The sequence below is a fragment of the Sminthopsis crassicaudata genome, chromosome 1, assembly GCF_048593235.1.
Source record: "Sminthopsis crassicaudata isolate SCR6 chromosome 1, ASM4859323v1, whole genome shotgun sequence".
Classification (NCBI taxonomy): domain Eukaryota; kingdom Metazoa; phylum Chordata; class Mammalia; order Dasyuromorphia; family Dasyuridae; genus Sminthopsis; species Sminthopsis crassicaudata.
In genome coordinates this window covers 697,172,424-697,189,247 of record NC_133617.1, presented here as the reverse complement: position 1 = coordinate 697,189,247, position 16,824 = coordinate 697,172,424, and the positions used below count along the sequence as shown (strand labels likewise).

General features: G+C 35.3%; 1 protein-coding gene across 1 annotated transcript in view; it reads left to right on the top strand.

The window, feature by feature from the left end:
- KBTBD12 (kelch repeat and BTB domain containing 12) overlaps positions 1 to 16,824 on the top strand; it is an 85,844-nt gene that overhangs the window by 13,428 nt on the left and 55,592 nt on the right. Inside the window, exons 2-4 of the mRNA XM_074283760.1 lie at positions 2,062 to 3,239; positions 6,933 to 7,203; positions 14,401 to 14,551. Of these exons, the coding sequence (XP_074139861.1) occupies positions 2,158 to 3,239; positions 6,933 to 7,203; positions 14,401 to 14,551 (1,504 nt within the window). The 5' untranslated portion in view covers positions 2,062 to 2,157. The remainder of the gene's footprint in view (positions 1 to 2,061; positions 3,240 to 6,932; positions 7,204 to 14,400; positions 14,552 to 16,824) is intronic.

The following is a 16,824-nucleotide window of genomic DNA, read 5'->3' as shown; positions in this document are numbered from 1 at the left end:
GAGCTAGGGGAATGATATTTTGAGATAGGCCCTATAGGGAAGGTTCTTTTGGCATTTGTATGGAAGATGAGTTGGAGCTAAAAGAAACAGAACATCCAGTGACACTGCTTCCTCACTGTATAGATGAAGTGTCCATGGGTAGAATGAAGGGAATGGATTCAAGACGTGTCGTGGTGGTAGAATTCACAAGACTTGGCAAGTTCAGGAAAATAGGATAGAGGAGGGAGATGAGGCAGAATGAAATGTTGTGAGTGACTCCACAAGAGTGGACAACCTGAAAGACTGGAAAAGTAGTGATACCCTCAACAGAAATATGAAAGTTAAGAAGGGCAGATTTAAGGGAAACAAAAATGAAGTCTGTTTTTTGGATGTGTTAAGATCGAGATGCTTTCAAGGACATGGACTTCAAGATGTCTAACCCAATAATTCTCCTAGATAAGGAGAGGGCTGGATATCAAAATCTGTGAGTTATCTGCATAAAGATAATAATTGAATCCATAGGCATAGATGATATCACCAAAAGAGTGGAGGAAGAAGAGGTTCCAAGAGAGATTATACAGAATCCCCTAATGTGAGAGGGCAAGCTGAGGATAATGATATAGCACAAGATCAGTCAGATGGGTCAGAGAAAAAAGATACAGAGTTAGAGACAGAAAGAAAAGCAGAGGGTAAAAAAAAAAAAACAAGAGAAAGAGAGAGAGGAGGAAAGAGATAAAGAAACAGAGAAAGAGAGATGGAGAGAGAGAGAGAGAGAGAGAGAGAGAGAGAGAGAGAGAGAGAGAGAGAGAGAGAGAGAGAGAGAGAGAGAGAATGACTTGCTATATGACCCTGGGCAAGTTACTTAACCCTATTTGCTTCAGTTCCTCATTTATAAAATGGCCTGGAGAAGGAAGTAGCAAAACACTCCAATATTTCTGCCAAGAAACCCAAATTGGGTCATGAAGTGTTAGGCTCAAATGAAATGAGTGAACAACATCATACATAAGAAATGTTGAAGCTTTTTTTTTTTTGGTCAACAGGGCTGGAATATGCAAATGGAGTGATATTTATTCTAGCTAATTCTATAAGTATTATGTTATCACTTCATCATAATTCCAGTTGTAAACATTTGCAAACTGTAAATATTCATTCATTCTAGTAGAAAGCATGTATAAATATCATGTGAGTTCTCTGAAGTTGATATGGAATTGTGTGCAAATATGATTGTGGCCTAAGAGAGTTAGCAAATTACCAAAGCATCTAGCCCAACATAACTGTTAAATGAAAAGAGATCATTCAAATTATGTATAGGTAGAGGAGCCATGAATTGCATCTCCAAGTATTGGGGTGAATAGTAAGTCTCAGAGGAACAGCATTGGTAATTAATTCTTTTTATCAAGTAGAAAAGATGGGATTTAGAATGTACATGTATTTTACATCCCAGATTAAAAGCTATAATGAAAAACAGATAGAGTAATAAAAAAGCATGACTAAAAATCAGGAGATTTGAGTTCTAATTCTTATTTTGCTATTAGCCAATTCAGTGCCATAAGCACTTGCTGTTGAGGTTGTCATTTAAATCATGTCTGACTCTTCATGACCCCATTTGGGGTTTTCTTAGCAAAGATGCTGTAGGAATTTGGCATTTCCTTTTCCAGCTCATTTTGCAATTGAGGAAACTGAAGCAAACACAATTGTGTGACTTGCCCAGAATCACACAGCTAGTAAATGTCTGAAGCTGGATTTGAACGTAGGTCTTCTTTACTCCAGATCAGATGCTTTATCTACTACATCACCTAACTGCCCCTAATCTGAACAAGGTCTCTAAAGCATTCTGTGAGTCTATATTAACCAAATAGAAAATTACAATTTTTTAGCTTAAAGCATCAAAATCCAGAATGAAACAAAACATGACAAACCAAATGTGTTCACTTAGGGATAAAACTATTCCTCATAGATCAGAATAAATAGTCCTTATTTGTAACTTGCCCTAGGAATGTTTTATGATAACTAGATTTGGTATTAATTCAGTTATGAAAGATATTTTTCTTATAAGAAAATTGTGCTTTTTCTTCTCTCTAGGAATTCTTTGTGGCACCTCTGCTGCTTTGTGAGCAATTAAGCATGCAAATAGCCCCTCAGAAATCAAACTGAATTCAAAGAAGAATCCTTAGAAGTATGGCATGTATCATGGAGAGCAAGATTGTGGGAAAGGAAAAACAGCAACATAGCTTGACCTTACTGAACAAAATTAAGAGCATGAAAGAATTAGCAGAAATGATAGATGTAGTGCTTATCGCAGAAGGGGAGAAATTTCCCTGCCATCGTCTGATTTTGGCTGCCTTTAGTCCCTACTTCAAAGCCATGTTCACCTGTGGTTTGCTTGAATGTGCTCAGAGGGAAGTCATACTCTATGATATCACAGCAGAGAGTGTATCTATAATATTAAACTATATGTACAATGTGGACTTGGACCTCAATAATGCCAATGTACAGACTGTAGCTGTTGCTGCTTACTTTATGCAAATGGATGAAGTCTTCAGCATGTGCCAGAAATATATGATGGACCACATGGATGCCTCCAATTGTGTAGGAATCTATTATTTCGCCAAACACATCGGGGCAGAAGATTTGTCTGATCAAGCCAAGAAATATTTGTATCAGCACTTTGCCGAGGCAAGCCTACATGAAGAAATTTTAGAAATTGATGTGGATCAATTGATGGGGCTTATTAAATCAGATGATCTCAATATTTCCAGAGAGGAAAGCATTCTAGACTTGGTTTTGAGATGGGTAAACCATAACCGAGAATTGCGCCTACAGTCCCTTGTTGAACTTTTGAAAGAAGTCAGACTGGGACTTGTGAATCCTTCTTTTTTAAGAGAAGCATTGAAAAGGAACACGGTGCTTCTTTGTAACTCGGATTGCATTGATCTCATTCAGGGTGCCTTAGATGCCATCAAGAAATCCAAACAGCAATGCCTAAATCTCCGATATGGAATGGAGACCACCAGTCTTCTGCTTTGTATCGGCAACAATTCCACAGGGATCAGATCGAGGCACGGCAACTATGGAGATGCCAGTTTTTGCTATGCCCCTACTACACAGAAGACTTACTTCATCTCCTCCCCAAAATATGGAGAAGGCTTGGGAACTGTATGTACTGGGGTCGTTATGGAAAACAACGACATCGTCGTGGCAGGTGAAGCCAGTGCCTCTAAATTATCTAGACAAAAGAACAAGAATGTAGAGATCTATCGGTGTGTACCTGAAGGTGAAATCCTTACAATTTGCAGATTTGTTGAAATCATCATTTCTTAAAATAAGTCACGTTGGACATAATCAAAATGTGGTTCATAGATTTCTTAGCTTCCAGGCATATGCTTCCATAAGATTTAACCCATAACATTAGTCTTTTATAAATTTGATTTGCCTTTTTAACTAAAACTAATTGTTTCTAAGGGCAGCTAGAAAGACCTGAATTCAAATCTAGCTTCTGATACTTCCTAGTTGTGAGATCCTGGGCAAATTATTAGTATCTGTATACTTCAGTTCCCTCATCTATAAAATGGAGCTAATAAGAGCATTTGCCTTCCAGAGCTGTTTATGGATCAAAGGACATAATAATTGGAAAGTACTTACAAGAGTGCCCAGTACATAGTAAGCAGTAAATAAAATATTGGCTACTATTATATGAAAGTGCTTAGCATTGTGCCTGGAACATAGTGTTAGCTATTATTATTATTTAGTATAGTCTTTTATACTCATGAAAAGAAAAAACTACTGCCAACAATGCAGATAGTAATTTCTCTGTGTCAGTTACCAGTGACTTCAGCTGTAGCCAATAATTTCATCATTACATGGTAGTGATACCCTCTGAACTAAGTTAGACTGCCTTCAGCTCACAGTTTATTCACATGAAAGTCATTGAAGCCTTTTTTCCAGATTTTAGGCTGTGATTCTGGCATAGGGTTTGAGAACCCAGAATCCCCTCCACACCTCAAGCAAGCAATGGTGTAGTACTTTGTGGAGAGAGCAGCATTGCTTAATGTAAGCTTCATTGGCCAGAAAGCACAGCTTCACTTTTATCCTAGCTTACCATGCTAGCCAATTTTCATTTTGCATCTTTGGTTGGTAGTTCTTTGTTTCTTTGATATTAATTTTTTAAATCTGAACTTAAAAGAATGGCAAAGACCAAAATAACATTTTCCAGCCAAGAGGTTGACGTGTCAGTCAGATGAAGAATGACATACATATTTACTGAGATCTGCCTGGCACAGAACTTAAAATCATTTAGAGTGATGAAACATAAACACTCTATGAGATAGACACACAGAAAGAGTCAGAGACAGAGAGAAATAGAGACAGAAAGAGAAAAAGAGAGACAGAGATAGAGAGAGAAGAGAGAAGAGATGGGAAGAACTAAAAGGAGAATTAGAAGATGACCTACTTTGAAGCACAGTTACCATAAGCTTAGGCATTTATCTCTCTCTCTCTTTCCATCTCTCTCTGTGTGTGTGTGTGTGTCTCTATGTCTCTCTCTCTCTCTCTCTCTCTCTCTCTCTCTCTCTCTCTCTCTCTCTCTCTCTCTCTCTCTCTCTCTCTCATCTGTCTCTCTCCCCTTTCTTCCCCATCTCTGTGTATATGTCTCTATCTCTTTCCGTCTCTCTTTATCTCTCCCTTCTCTCTTCCTTCCCTCTCCCCTCTCCTTCCTTCCCCCATTTCTTTCTCTTTGTCCCTCTCTATTTCTTTCCTCTTCTCCTTCCTTCCCTCTCTCTGTCTCTCTGTGTGTCTCTCTTTATGTCTTTCTATTTCTCTCTGTGTCTCTTTCTCTCTTCCTTTCCTCTTCCTTCTCTTTCTTTTTTATCCCCCCTTGTCTCTCTCTCTCTCTCTCTCTCTCTCTCTCTCTCTCTCTCTCTCTCTCTCTCTCTCTCTCTCTCTCTCTCTCTCTCTCTTTCTCTCTCTCTCTCTGTCTCCCTCTCACCTCTCTCCTCTCTCTGTCTTTCCCCTCTTTCTCTCCTTTCTTTACTTCCTTCCCTTTCTGTCTCTCTCTCCTCCTCTATCTTTCTCTGTCTCTATCTCTCCTCTCCTTCTCCTTTCTTTCTCCTTCCTTAACTCCTCTCTATCTCTTTGTAGCTTTCTCTGTGTGTCTCTTTCATCTCTTACCCTCCTTTCCCCTCTCCTTCCTTCCCCCCATCTATCACTCTCTCCTTTTCTCCTCTCTCTTTGTCTCTCTCTCTGTCTTCTCTATCTCTCCCCTTCCTCTCCCCTCTCTATCTGTCTGTTTCTTTCTCTGTCTCTCTGCCTGTTTGTCTCTCTATCTCTCTGTGTCTCTTTCTATCTCTTCCCTCTCTCTCCCCTCTCGTTACCTCCCCCCTCTTTCTTGTCTCTCCCTCTTCTCTCTCTCTGTCACTCCCCTCTCTCTCTACTCTATGCCTGTGTCTCTGTTTCATATTTCTCCTCCTCCTCTTTCTTTCCCTCTTTGTCCTGCCTTTCAATGGCACAATATCCTCCTCATACAGCCAAGCTTAGCATTCCATATCCTTCTTTTTAGTATTACTCACAGAGGTCTTCAGCTGGATGTTTATAAGCATTCTTTATGTTTCCAAAGTGTTTTAAAGCTTTTGCAACTATTATCCCTTTTAATTGGTCTATATGAATTAGGCCAGGCAGGAAAGATATAACAATCTCTACTTCACATGTTAAGAAACAAAACACAAAAAAGCTAACAGAATAATAATTAGTGATAACAATAATAGCATTTATACAGGCTTTATAAGGTTAGCAAAGGTTTTACCTACATTAGCTCATTTGGATTTCATAATATCCCTGTGAGATAGGTTTTATGACTGAGGAAGTCATAAGTCATTTTATGATTGAGGAAGCTGAGGCTCAGAGAGGTTGACTGATTTGCCCATGATCACATAGCTAGTAAGTGACCAGGTCTTCTGTAAATCCATCATTCTACCCAGTGTTATTACTGAGTCAGTCAGACACACTGTTTTGTTTTGTTTTGCCAAGGGTAAAAATATAGATTCAGTATTTATTTGTTTTATAGTCAAGCATCACCCACACTCATCTTTGCAAGTTACTTATTGAGAAAGATTGGGAGAAATAGGGCAAAATCAACCTCTGTTTTGACATGACATTCAGTAAAGCTCCTCCATGATACCTCTAAGGCTGGCACCCTTAAGGCACGAGTAGTCATAAGTGTCCAACCATCTATTTGAGAGAGTCTCTGTATTCCTCTCTAATTATTGCAATTTCCATTCTGGATCATGGGGGGGAAAAGTGCTAAAGAAGTAAAGTTATAATGGGTGGTGGGTATGTAGAAAAGCTCTATACCTTTTGTTTTCTTTAAAAAAGTTTTGAATTGTGGTTTTTATGTAAATAATTGCTTGGAAACAGGACTTATTCTCTATCTAAATCTCTAGCTTTTTTTGATAGGCTTTGATTTTAGGAAACAGATATCCCAGAGTGCCTCTTGTTGAGTTTTGTAAATGAATTGTTGAGATCTTTGCCCATTTTCTAACCTTGATAGATCAAAATTTCTTATCATTGTTTTCTACAAAAAACTGGGAAAACAAGGCTGATATTTAATAATTGATATGTCCCAACTTCTTGCTTTTTCTCTCTCAGCTTGTCTTCTCTTGTAAGTTTTTCAGACATTTATTAATCACTTATGCTCTTTGCTAAGGACAACAATTTTACTTTTATGTTAGCATTGTTCAGATAGAAATTATCACATTTTTTACATACATTCCATTCTCTGCATCAGTCTCTTTAAAAAAGTTTGTCAGTCTTAAAAACAAAGTTCTTTTTTGCCTTCAGTGTGAAGAACTATATCACATTATAATTTGGAAAAACTCAAATAGTTTTCAAGGGCAAGATATTTTAGCCTCTAGAAAACAATATCATCTCTAATCTTGAACTTTCTATCCATTCACTTACAGGTACCACAATCGGGGAAACAAATTTTGGGAAAAATTATGTGCCACTGAGTTTCGGGAGCTCTATGCCCTAGGCAGTGTCTATAATGATCTTTATGTCATAGGAGGACAAATGAAATTGAAAAACCGGTATCTTGTTACAAACTGTGTGGATAAGTATTCAGTGGAACATGACAATTGGAAAAGGGTGGCCCCTCTTCCATTACAACTAGCATGCCATGCTGTGGTAACAGTGAATAATAAACTTTACGTGATTGGAGGATGGACCCCACAGGTTAAGAAATTTCTTCTGTACCTAATCAGCATGTTTGCATGCAAGCTGGCTTCTCAGTTTAGAATGCTGACATATTCGTTGAAAACTAAAACATTGTGGCTTCACTAAGTTAAAAAAAAAAAAAAACATAAAAACAAAAAACTTTCCCTGTTTTAGAATGTTAAGTGTAAAGCTTCCATAGGAATTTAGAAGACTAATTAAATTTTAAAGTGAATTCAACATAGATATGAATTCACTTAATATTTAAGCATTTTTTCCAGTTGCCTTACTATTTTTACTCCTTATCAAAGATATTTGCAATAAGGGGCATTGAACCAGGTAGAACTGTATGTTAGGATCAGCTCTGATGCAAATTGCATCACCTTGGACAAATCACTGAACCTTTCAAGATTGGTGTCCTTATATTTAAAAACAAGGGGAGATAGATTAGATAACAACAACTCACATGCTTCATAGTCATAATACACTTCTACATATATTATCTCATTTAACCTTCACAATAATCCTATTAATTTGGGAGGGAAAGTATTAATATCCTATTTTACAGATGACGTAATTGAAGATTAGGGATGTTAAATGAGGCTACATAATTTGAAGTAAGATTTGGATTCAGATCTTTCCAACATGTTGAAGACCTCCATTGAGGGGTAATCAATCTCTCCAAAGGAACCCATTCTCTAATCATTACAAAAATTTTTGTACTAAAATTTGTCTCTTTGCCTCAATATACATTTTATTTATAGTTTTGCTATTTTTGGTTCAGATCAGATCAAAACAATACTTCTTTGATGTGAAAACTCTTCAAATATTTCTACAGCCATCATGTCTCTCTTCAAGTTTTCTTTCTCCAAGATAAATATCATAAGATACACATCATCATTCCTTCAAGTGATGATCATTTGGCAGGATTTCAAAGCCCTTCACAATTCCAGTTATTTCTTACCTTACTGAAATGGCTCCAAAAACAGAGTACCCAGACTACATACAGTACTCTAAATGTGATCTAACCATACCAGAGCACAGAAACACCTACCCAGTCCTGGATTTTGCTTTTTTTTTTGAAGGGGGGGTGAGGGGGCTCCTATATCACCCTATTGATTCATATTGAGCTTATAGTCTACTAAAAAACCCTGATCTTTTTCATAAGAAATGTTATCTCACCATCCCTCCCTCAATATGTGCTAGTGCTTATTTTTCAAATGCTTGTGTAAGATTTTATATTCAATTATATCTTATTAGAATCTGTCAAATGCTCCAGCTTATCAAGATCTTTTGGAATCCTAACTCTATTAACCAGTTCATCTACAAATTTGAGAGGCATGTTATCTCTCTGCTTTTATCTGAGTCAAACAGCATAAAACCAAGTGCTGCTCCCTAGACAACCCCACTACAGATCTTCTTCCAAGTTGATATTAAAGTATTGATGACGTCCAAGTTAACACCAAATTATTAAACTCTAATTAGGATCTGGCTGGTCATTCAGTTTAAAATCCACCAGCTTTCATCTCTCCATCTTTTTGACAGGAATAGTTTGGTAAACATTGTTAAATGCTTTTCTAAAATCGAAGTAAACTGTAACTACCACATCCCCCTCATTTTATAGTCTAGACTGAGGCTCCTCTTTCTGAGTTCAAATCTGGGTTCAGACACTTAGTAGCTGTGTGATCCTAGGCAAGGAGGCAGAGTGGAGAAAGTACCAGGCCTAGAGTCATAAAGACTCTTTTCCCTAAAATATTCAGCCTTAGTTCAAATCCAGCCTCAGATACTTCCAACATGTGTTACCTCAGGCAAGTCACTTTACTATATTTGCCTCACTTTCCTCATTTGCAAAATGAGCTGGAAAAGGAAATGGCAAACCCCTCCAGTATCTTTGCCAAGAAAAATTCAAATGGAGTCATGGAGAGTTAGACAACACTGAAATGACTAAACAACAACAAAATCTTGTTGAAAAAAGAATATGATTTAATTTGTTGTCACCTGTTCTTGATGAGATTATCCTGATTCATTAGAGTCACTACTTCCTTTTCTAGATGTTTACTGATCATCTCTTTAATGATCTGTTATAGCATTTTCCCAGGAAACAAAGTAAAATTCTTTACACCACTACCCCTCTGCTTTTAAAAATAATAATAATAATCATATATCCTGCTTTTCTCCAGTTGTCTAATACCTCTCCTATTCATCATGATCTTTCAAGAATCTCTAAAAGTATCTCAGCAATCTCATCTAACTATTCTTTTTATAATCTAGAATACATCTGAGGGATTTGAACTTATCAAGAACTAGATCCTCTTCTTTTCTGTGTACTTATCTAGGATAACAACTCCCTATTAACCATTTTTGTTCTACTATTTCCAATCCAAAAATAATTTTCCTTGGCAAAGAAAATAAAATGATGATTTAAACATTTTTGTTTTTTCTTTGCAATCTATTATAATCATCCCATCCACCCTGAGCAGTGGTCTTAATCATTCTTTGATTTACAATATGCCTTTAAAAATTTTGGGGTTTTGTCATCCTTAGCTTTCCTAATCAGCCTTAGTTCATTCTAAACTAGTGCTCCTGGTATTTTTATAAGACTAGGCAGGACCGTGCTTTACATTCTTCTTCTATTAATTGCCTTTGGTGACTGCCATCGTGTGTTTGTGTGTGTGTATACAAATATACAAACATGTATATGTATATGCATAAGAATGTATATATATGTACATATATATGACATGTATATGCAAAATTAATCAAGGAGTTCTCTAGCATCAATATCAGTATATTTAAATCAATCTACTTATTCCTCCCCACTGAAATTGAGTCTCTTTTTTGTCTTTACAATTTCATTCTTGAGATATTCCCATCCCATCTTGACTAACTTCTGTAGAAATTTTGTTCATGGAATTCTACATATTATTTTTCTAAAAGATTTGAATCCTGCTCTCCCAAAATCTTGGTTGAATGTCAAATTGCATCCAGTTACCTACTCTTATTCTCTATGAAAAATTCAAAGATGGAGTAATTACTTCTTCTCACTCTCCCCAACATTTTCACTCCAACAGCCAATTTTTCCTTTGTGATGATACTCAGAATGGTCTTTCCCCTTATTGCTTCCTCTGTCTTTTGAAGGAAGTATGAAAGTCAGGAAATTATTAGTTGATCTGGCAGAAAGAGAGCTCCCACAGATTCCATATCTTCTCTTATATTGTATCTCTGTGCCAGGCTTGTAATCTTTCTCCATAACTCTTCATCTTTTATGTGTCTGACTTCATTGATCTTCACCCAATGGTCTCTGCCACCCTGAGTTTCTTCACATGAGTATCTCTTCCTAATATAATCTATTCGATGTCTTTCTCCAACTTGTCCTTTTTGAATGATATACTAGATGAAGTGACTTACCTACAGACAATTGGCTTTAGAGGCAAGTTGGGACCAGAACTCCCAATTCTATGCTTTTTTCACCTTTCCATTCTGCCTCTCTCCTTGACTATTCCAGCACCCAAGGTTTTCTTCTATAGGCAGTGTTGTAAACTTCACACCTTTCTCTCTTTTTTTTCCCACTGGAAGTGTGGTGGGAAAGATTACTATGAAAATAACATCCTTTCCTAGATAATATAGTTGCATATCAACAAGAGCTTAATGGTAACCATACCTAATCTCAAAAGTAAGGCTGTGGGAAAGATTTGTTAAAAATCAAATTTTCTAACCTGCTGGTTCAGATTTAATGGAGACATGTATGACAAGCAATAAAGATATTTTCTTTCTGTCTTGATATTTTGTTCCTTAATAGGCTTGAATAACCTTTTATATTGACTTACTCAGAAAATTCAATTTGACCACTTAACAGAATAACCATTGTGAATGATGAAATCTTAATCTTACCACATTTTAAAAGTATTTTCTGAATTGAAAAATTTATAGTCTTCATGGGATGGCTAGGTGGCACCATAGTGCCCAGAGCACCAGGTTAGGAATCAGGAAGACATCTTCCTGAGTTCAAATCTGACCTTAGACTTTCACTAGTTATGACCCTGAGCAAATTGCTTAACCTTGTTTGCCTCAGTTTCCTCATATGCAAAATGAATTGTAGAAGGAAATGACCAACCACTCCAGTATCTTTGCTAAGAAACACACAACTGAAAAACAACTGAACAATAACAAAGTCTTCATGGTGACTCATTGCTAAAGCTTCTCAAATTGATTATAATTAAAATTATAAACTAATCATGGACCTAAAACAGCATTTACATATCAAGATTTCCCTCACAAAGCCTCAGAAAAACAATTCAGGAGCTATTCTTTTGCTTTAAAAAGAGATCAAATGCTTAAATAAAGAAGGAAATTTAGAATAAGAATAAATTTAACATATTGGTTTACTTCGAACCTTTGATTTTAAAAAGTAGAAATGTAGGGCTCTATTATGCAACAATCTTTTATTATTTAATTAGGTCCCTAATTTTTACTTCACTACCACCCCACAAAGTTCCATAGTATTTCAAAAGAGATTTTAAAATATCTTTCACTTTAAGTAAATTGAATGATTTCTCAAAAACTAGATTTACACAATTTGGAGGTGATTATTCACTTCACAAAAGGACACTTTATCAAAGAATTGCCACAATGTTATTTTATAAAATAATTTCCATTTAGAGTATTTTAGATATTCAGTTTTAAAAAATTAAATTTGCAGGCAGTTTTCCTAGAACACATCCATTGTCTACATACAAGCAAAGTAAAATTTGGTTGAGAAACTCTTAGATTGAATGCTCTGCTAAGTCTGTAAAGTATAATGGAGCTTAAATGTAACCTCTTTAGAAATACCTATCCAAGTAGATAGATAGCTATGTGTGGTCCTTGATGAAAGTAGGTGTATATGAAAGATTATAACTTATTTAGACATCTAATCCATTTTTCACTGATTCTTGATCCATGGATCAAAACCCATGCCATTCAGAATGCTAATAGAGACTCTGTTTCTCTTTCTTATAAAATTTATATAAATCTGTATCATTAGCTAGCCACAAAAGAAACAGTTTCTGTCATTGTTCAATATTTATTCAACACTTAATCTTTCCCTATATTCTCTTGTTGACTTCTATAACAACTAACATGCTTATTACTGAATACAAATATTCTTTACTCTATATGATATTGGATGACAGATTATAGTCCATTTCCCCATGCCTTTATGATCTTTTTATAACATCATTAACTTAAACTGGGGAGCCTAACAACTTTGTACCTCCCTTTATCCTTTAAATTTCAAATGTAACTCTAGAATTGAAAAGTCTAGATGCCTAAAGTCACTAAAATGTGCTCCAATTCCTTGATGAGGCCTGTGTCAAAAAAAAAAAACAAAAAAAAACTCAAAAACTCTCAACTCCCTACTTATTCAAAGTCTACAGAGCTCATGGCACTGTAATGTAAAACAGAAAAGGACAATTTCTTTCCATGGATGTATAACTCTTTTTACTGTATACAATGTCTCTACAACCTAATGTGCCAAAATATCAATTTATTAATGTATACTCATCATCAGTGACTTTATTACTTTTTTCAGGATACTTAATATTTTTCTCTATTCTGTCATTCCCAAGAAAAACAATCTTGGAATATCTGTCTGTTATTACTATTTGATGGAGGTATTTTATTTTTTTTTCTTTTTTTTTATTATATATATATATATATATATATATATATATATATTTTATAATATTATCCCTTGTATTCATTTTTCCAAATTACCCCTCCTCCCTCTATTCCCTCCCCCCGACGACAGGCAATACCATACATTTTACATGTGTTACAATATAGTCTAGGTACAATACATGTGTGCGAATATCATTTTCTTGTTGCACAATAAACATTAGAATCCGAAGGTACATGCAACCTAGGCAGACAGATATTAGTGCTAACAATTTTCATTCCCCTCCCAGTGTTTCTTCTCTGGGTGTAGCTACCCCTGTCCATCATTGATCAACTGGAAGTGAGTTGGATCTTCTTTATGTTGAAGATTTCCACTTTGATGGAGGTATTTTAAACATTCTTCATTTCTGTACTTTCAGCCTCTTCACATGTTGCCTAGAACAGAGGCAAAATCTTGGGCAGCTAGCTAGTGTAATGTCCTAGAGTCAAGAAAACTTGAATCCACATCCTGCTTCAGATAGTTGTGATGCTGCGCAAGTCACTTAACTTCTCATTAACCTCATTTTCCATATTTGTAAAGTAAAGAAAGTATATTCCTCACAGGGTTGCCCTGAGGTTCAAATGAAACAAATATATGAAAAGTACTTTATAAATGCTGGAACAAATTATTTTCTTATGGGAATTAAATTTTATTTAATGTTGCTTGAAATAAGGGGCCTATTTGATAGAATCTGGAAATAGTGTTGTATAGTCTTATTTTAATTTGTTCTTACTAGGTTTTTACCTCAGTTATTCATTTCATGTCTTTATTTAACTTAAATTGTAATTAACACTATCTTATGCAACCTACCTATTAATCCTGTGTATAAAATTTTAAATTACTTATTAAAATTATAGCTGGCAGAGGAGGTAAGTTATTAATAATAAAAAGCTTAATAGTAAATATATATATATAATAAATGTACAAACTAATAGAGCCAAGATGTAAGATTTTAGTCTGAAAGAATATAAAGTACTTTTCTTTAACAAATTCCACTTATAAGAAATTATAGTCTGAAAATGTTTAGCAAATGATTAAAACAAAGTATTGTTGTGACTCGATCAGTTTTACTTAAATAGATTCTTTATATAAAGAAGAAATGTTTCACAAAATGGAGGCTTAGTCTTTCATACCCCTTCTTCAAGAACACTACTATATACTTTAACAAAATAGATATGTTCTAAAAAAAAATTGGCTAACATAGTTTGACTTCATTTTTAAGACTCAGTTGCTGCTTCATAATAGAAAAAGGCGGGGGGAGCTATGTTGTGACAGTGCTATAATCACAGCTTGTTTGTTTTAACCCAGCACTTCAGCCCCACTGGACTAAGATATAAATTCATCTGATCTCGACAATGCACTTATAACCACAAGTCATGGAAAATTGGTGAATTTTAGTGAATCTGAGTCACTTCAGTTGATGCTATTTATCTACTTGGCTGTCCAGTTTGATTAATTGCATTCATGTACTCACATCCATCTCTAAATGGTATGTTGTTATATAGCTGTCATATTTCATACAGATGGATCTCCCTGATGATGAGCCTGATCGATTAAGCAACCGACTGTTGCAGTATGACCCTGGCCAAGATCAATGGAGAGAGCGGGCACCGATGAAGTACTCTAAATACCGATTCAGTAGTGCCGTAGTCAACAGCGAGATTTATGTCCTGGGTAAGGAGAAAAAGATTTTTTAACTGATAATATAACTACTTTTTCTTTTCTTTACCCTTTCGCCTCAGTAAAATGAAAAACTCTCCTTTCTTTTTGTATCATAAGCAAGGACAAGTGGAATTTGTTGTAGTAGTTATTTTCTTGCTTCCTAGAACCTAGTTAGGTGAAGTTGAATTATTCTTATTTATATAATAAATATATGTGCCTTCAGGCAGGGCTTCTTAATCTTTTTCCAGTTGTGATCTCTTTTTGCCCCAGAAATTTTTACATGACTCCAGATATATAGATATAAAAAATACAAATATATACAAATCAAATATTTACTGATAACAAATCATAATTTTATGACCCCCACATTTATATGACCCACACTTTAAGAAACTGTCTTAAACCTTAAGGTTTATAAAGCCCTCTACATGTGTTTTCTCATTTGATAAAAGTTCATTATCCTAATAAAGGTGGTTTTTGTTAATGATGCTCTTAAGTGCCCTAGAAAATATAGAAGTAGATGAGAGAGAGAGATAGGCCAGAGATCCATGCTTAACAATAAATACTAAATTAGAAATGTCTAGATTTCTTGTCAGTGAAAAGTGACCACATAAGTATTTTTATAATTATCTATGCTAATAAAGGAGATCAATACCATAAATAACTGAACCCAGTAACATAGAATCTCAGAGTTGAAAAAGGTACCTTTTGAGAGTTTTAGACTTGGATGGGGACTAAGCAGCCATTTAAACCAAAAGTTCTTAATTTGGGATCACCAAGAACCTCAAGGTTCTATCAATGGATTTCAAGATATACAGGAACTTAGGTTAGGATGTAGATTACATTTTTTTTATTTTCCCCACTATTTAACTGAATATTAGCATTTCTTTCAATTATTTAAAAACATACTGAGAAAAGATTCATAGGTTTTGCCAGATTCTGAAAGGGGCATGGCACAAAAAGAACCGAGGGTTAAGGACTCTGATCTAGACCAAGTCCATGTCTTAAAGGAATTTCCACTATGACATACCTAACATATGATTATCCAACCTCTGCTTCAAGATCTCCAATGAGAAGGACCCTAATACCTCTGGAAGCAGCCATTATATCTTTAGGCAACTCTAATCATTAAAAACTTCTTCCAGACATCAAATTTAAATTTGTTTCTTTGTAGCTTCCACTCATTGCTCCTTGTTCAGGCTACTACGTCAAACACAACAAAGCTAATCCACTTCCACATGATGGTCATTTAGATTACTTGATGAGAGTTTCCATGTTCTCTTTAAGTCTTACTTTCTCCAGATTAAATGTCACTTCAGCTGATCTCCAAGTGATGTAGATGGAAGGCCTTTCACTTTCCCTGATTTGTCCTCAATGAGGCACTCCACAGATCATCAATGTATGGACTAAGCTGCAGCCCACCAAAACCTCTAGAACTTTTCCAAATCCACAGCTAATCATACTTCCCTTGTTTTGTACTTTTGAATTCAAGTTTTTAAATCCAAGTGTAAGACTTTACATTTATCCCTATCAAGTTTTATTTTATCAAATTTAGCCTAATGTTCTAGCCTTTCAAGATTTCTTAGGATTTTGACTCCAATGTGATAGCTATTTCTCCCAGTTTTAAGTCACTTACAAATGTAATTAGCATGATATTCATACCATTAAGGGTCACTAACAAAAATAAAAGATGAATAGAAGATCAGTATCTGAGAAACCTGGAAAAAATAGTGATTAGAATTATCACAGCTGAGAAAAATGAAATGTACCAAAAGGATTGTTTTTAAGAAAGACTATGGAGAAGAGGAGTATTAAAGATGATTCAGTAAGACCTAGCCTTACTGGGCCTAGTCCAGTATCTTGGGACACTCCACTAGACATCCTCTTCCAAGCTGACATCAAACTCTTTGGATCAGCTAGTTCAGTCAGTTGGAATATACTATATTATTGTTTGACCCCTATCTTTTCCACAAGAGTAACCTGAGAAATAGTGTCAGAAACTCTGCAAAAATCTAGGTAAACTATATCTGTAGCAGTCCTCTGATCTAAGTGCCCAGTAATCTTATTTTTTTTAATGAAATTTGTCTGGTGTGTTTTACTCTTTATGAAACTGTGCTAGTTCATTATGATCAATACTTCTTTTGTAAATTAAATTTTATTTTATTTTCATACACCTTCTCTTTTTCCTTCCTCCCCCTTTCCACACTGACAAAGCAGGAAAAATAAAATCCCTATTACAAACACGCATAGTCAAGCAAAACTAAGTCCTGCATTAAAAAAAAATT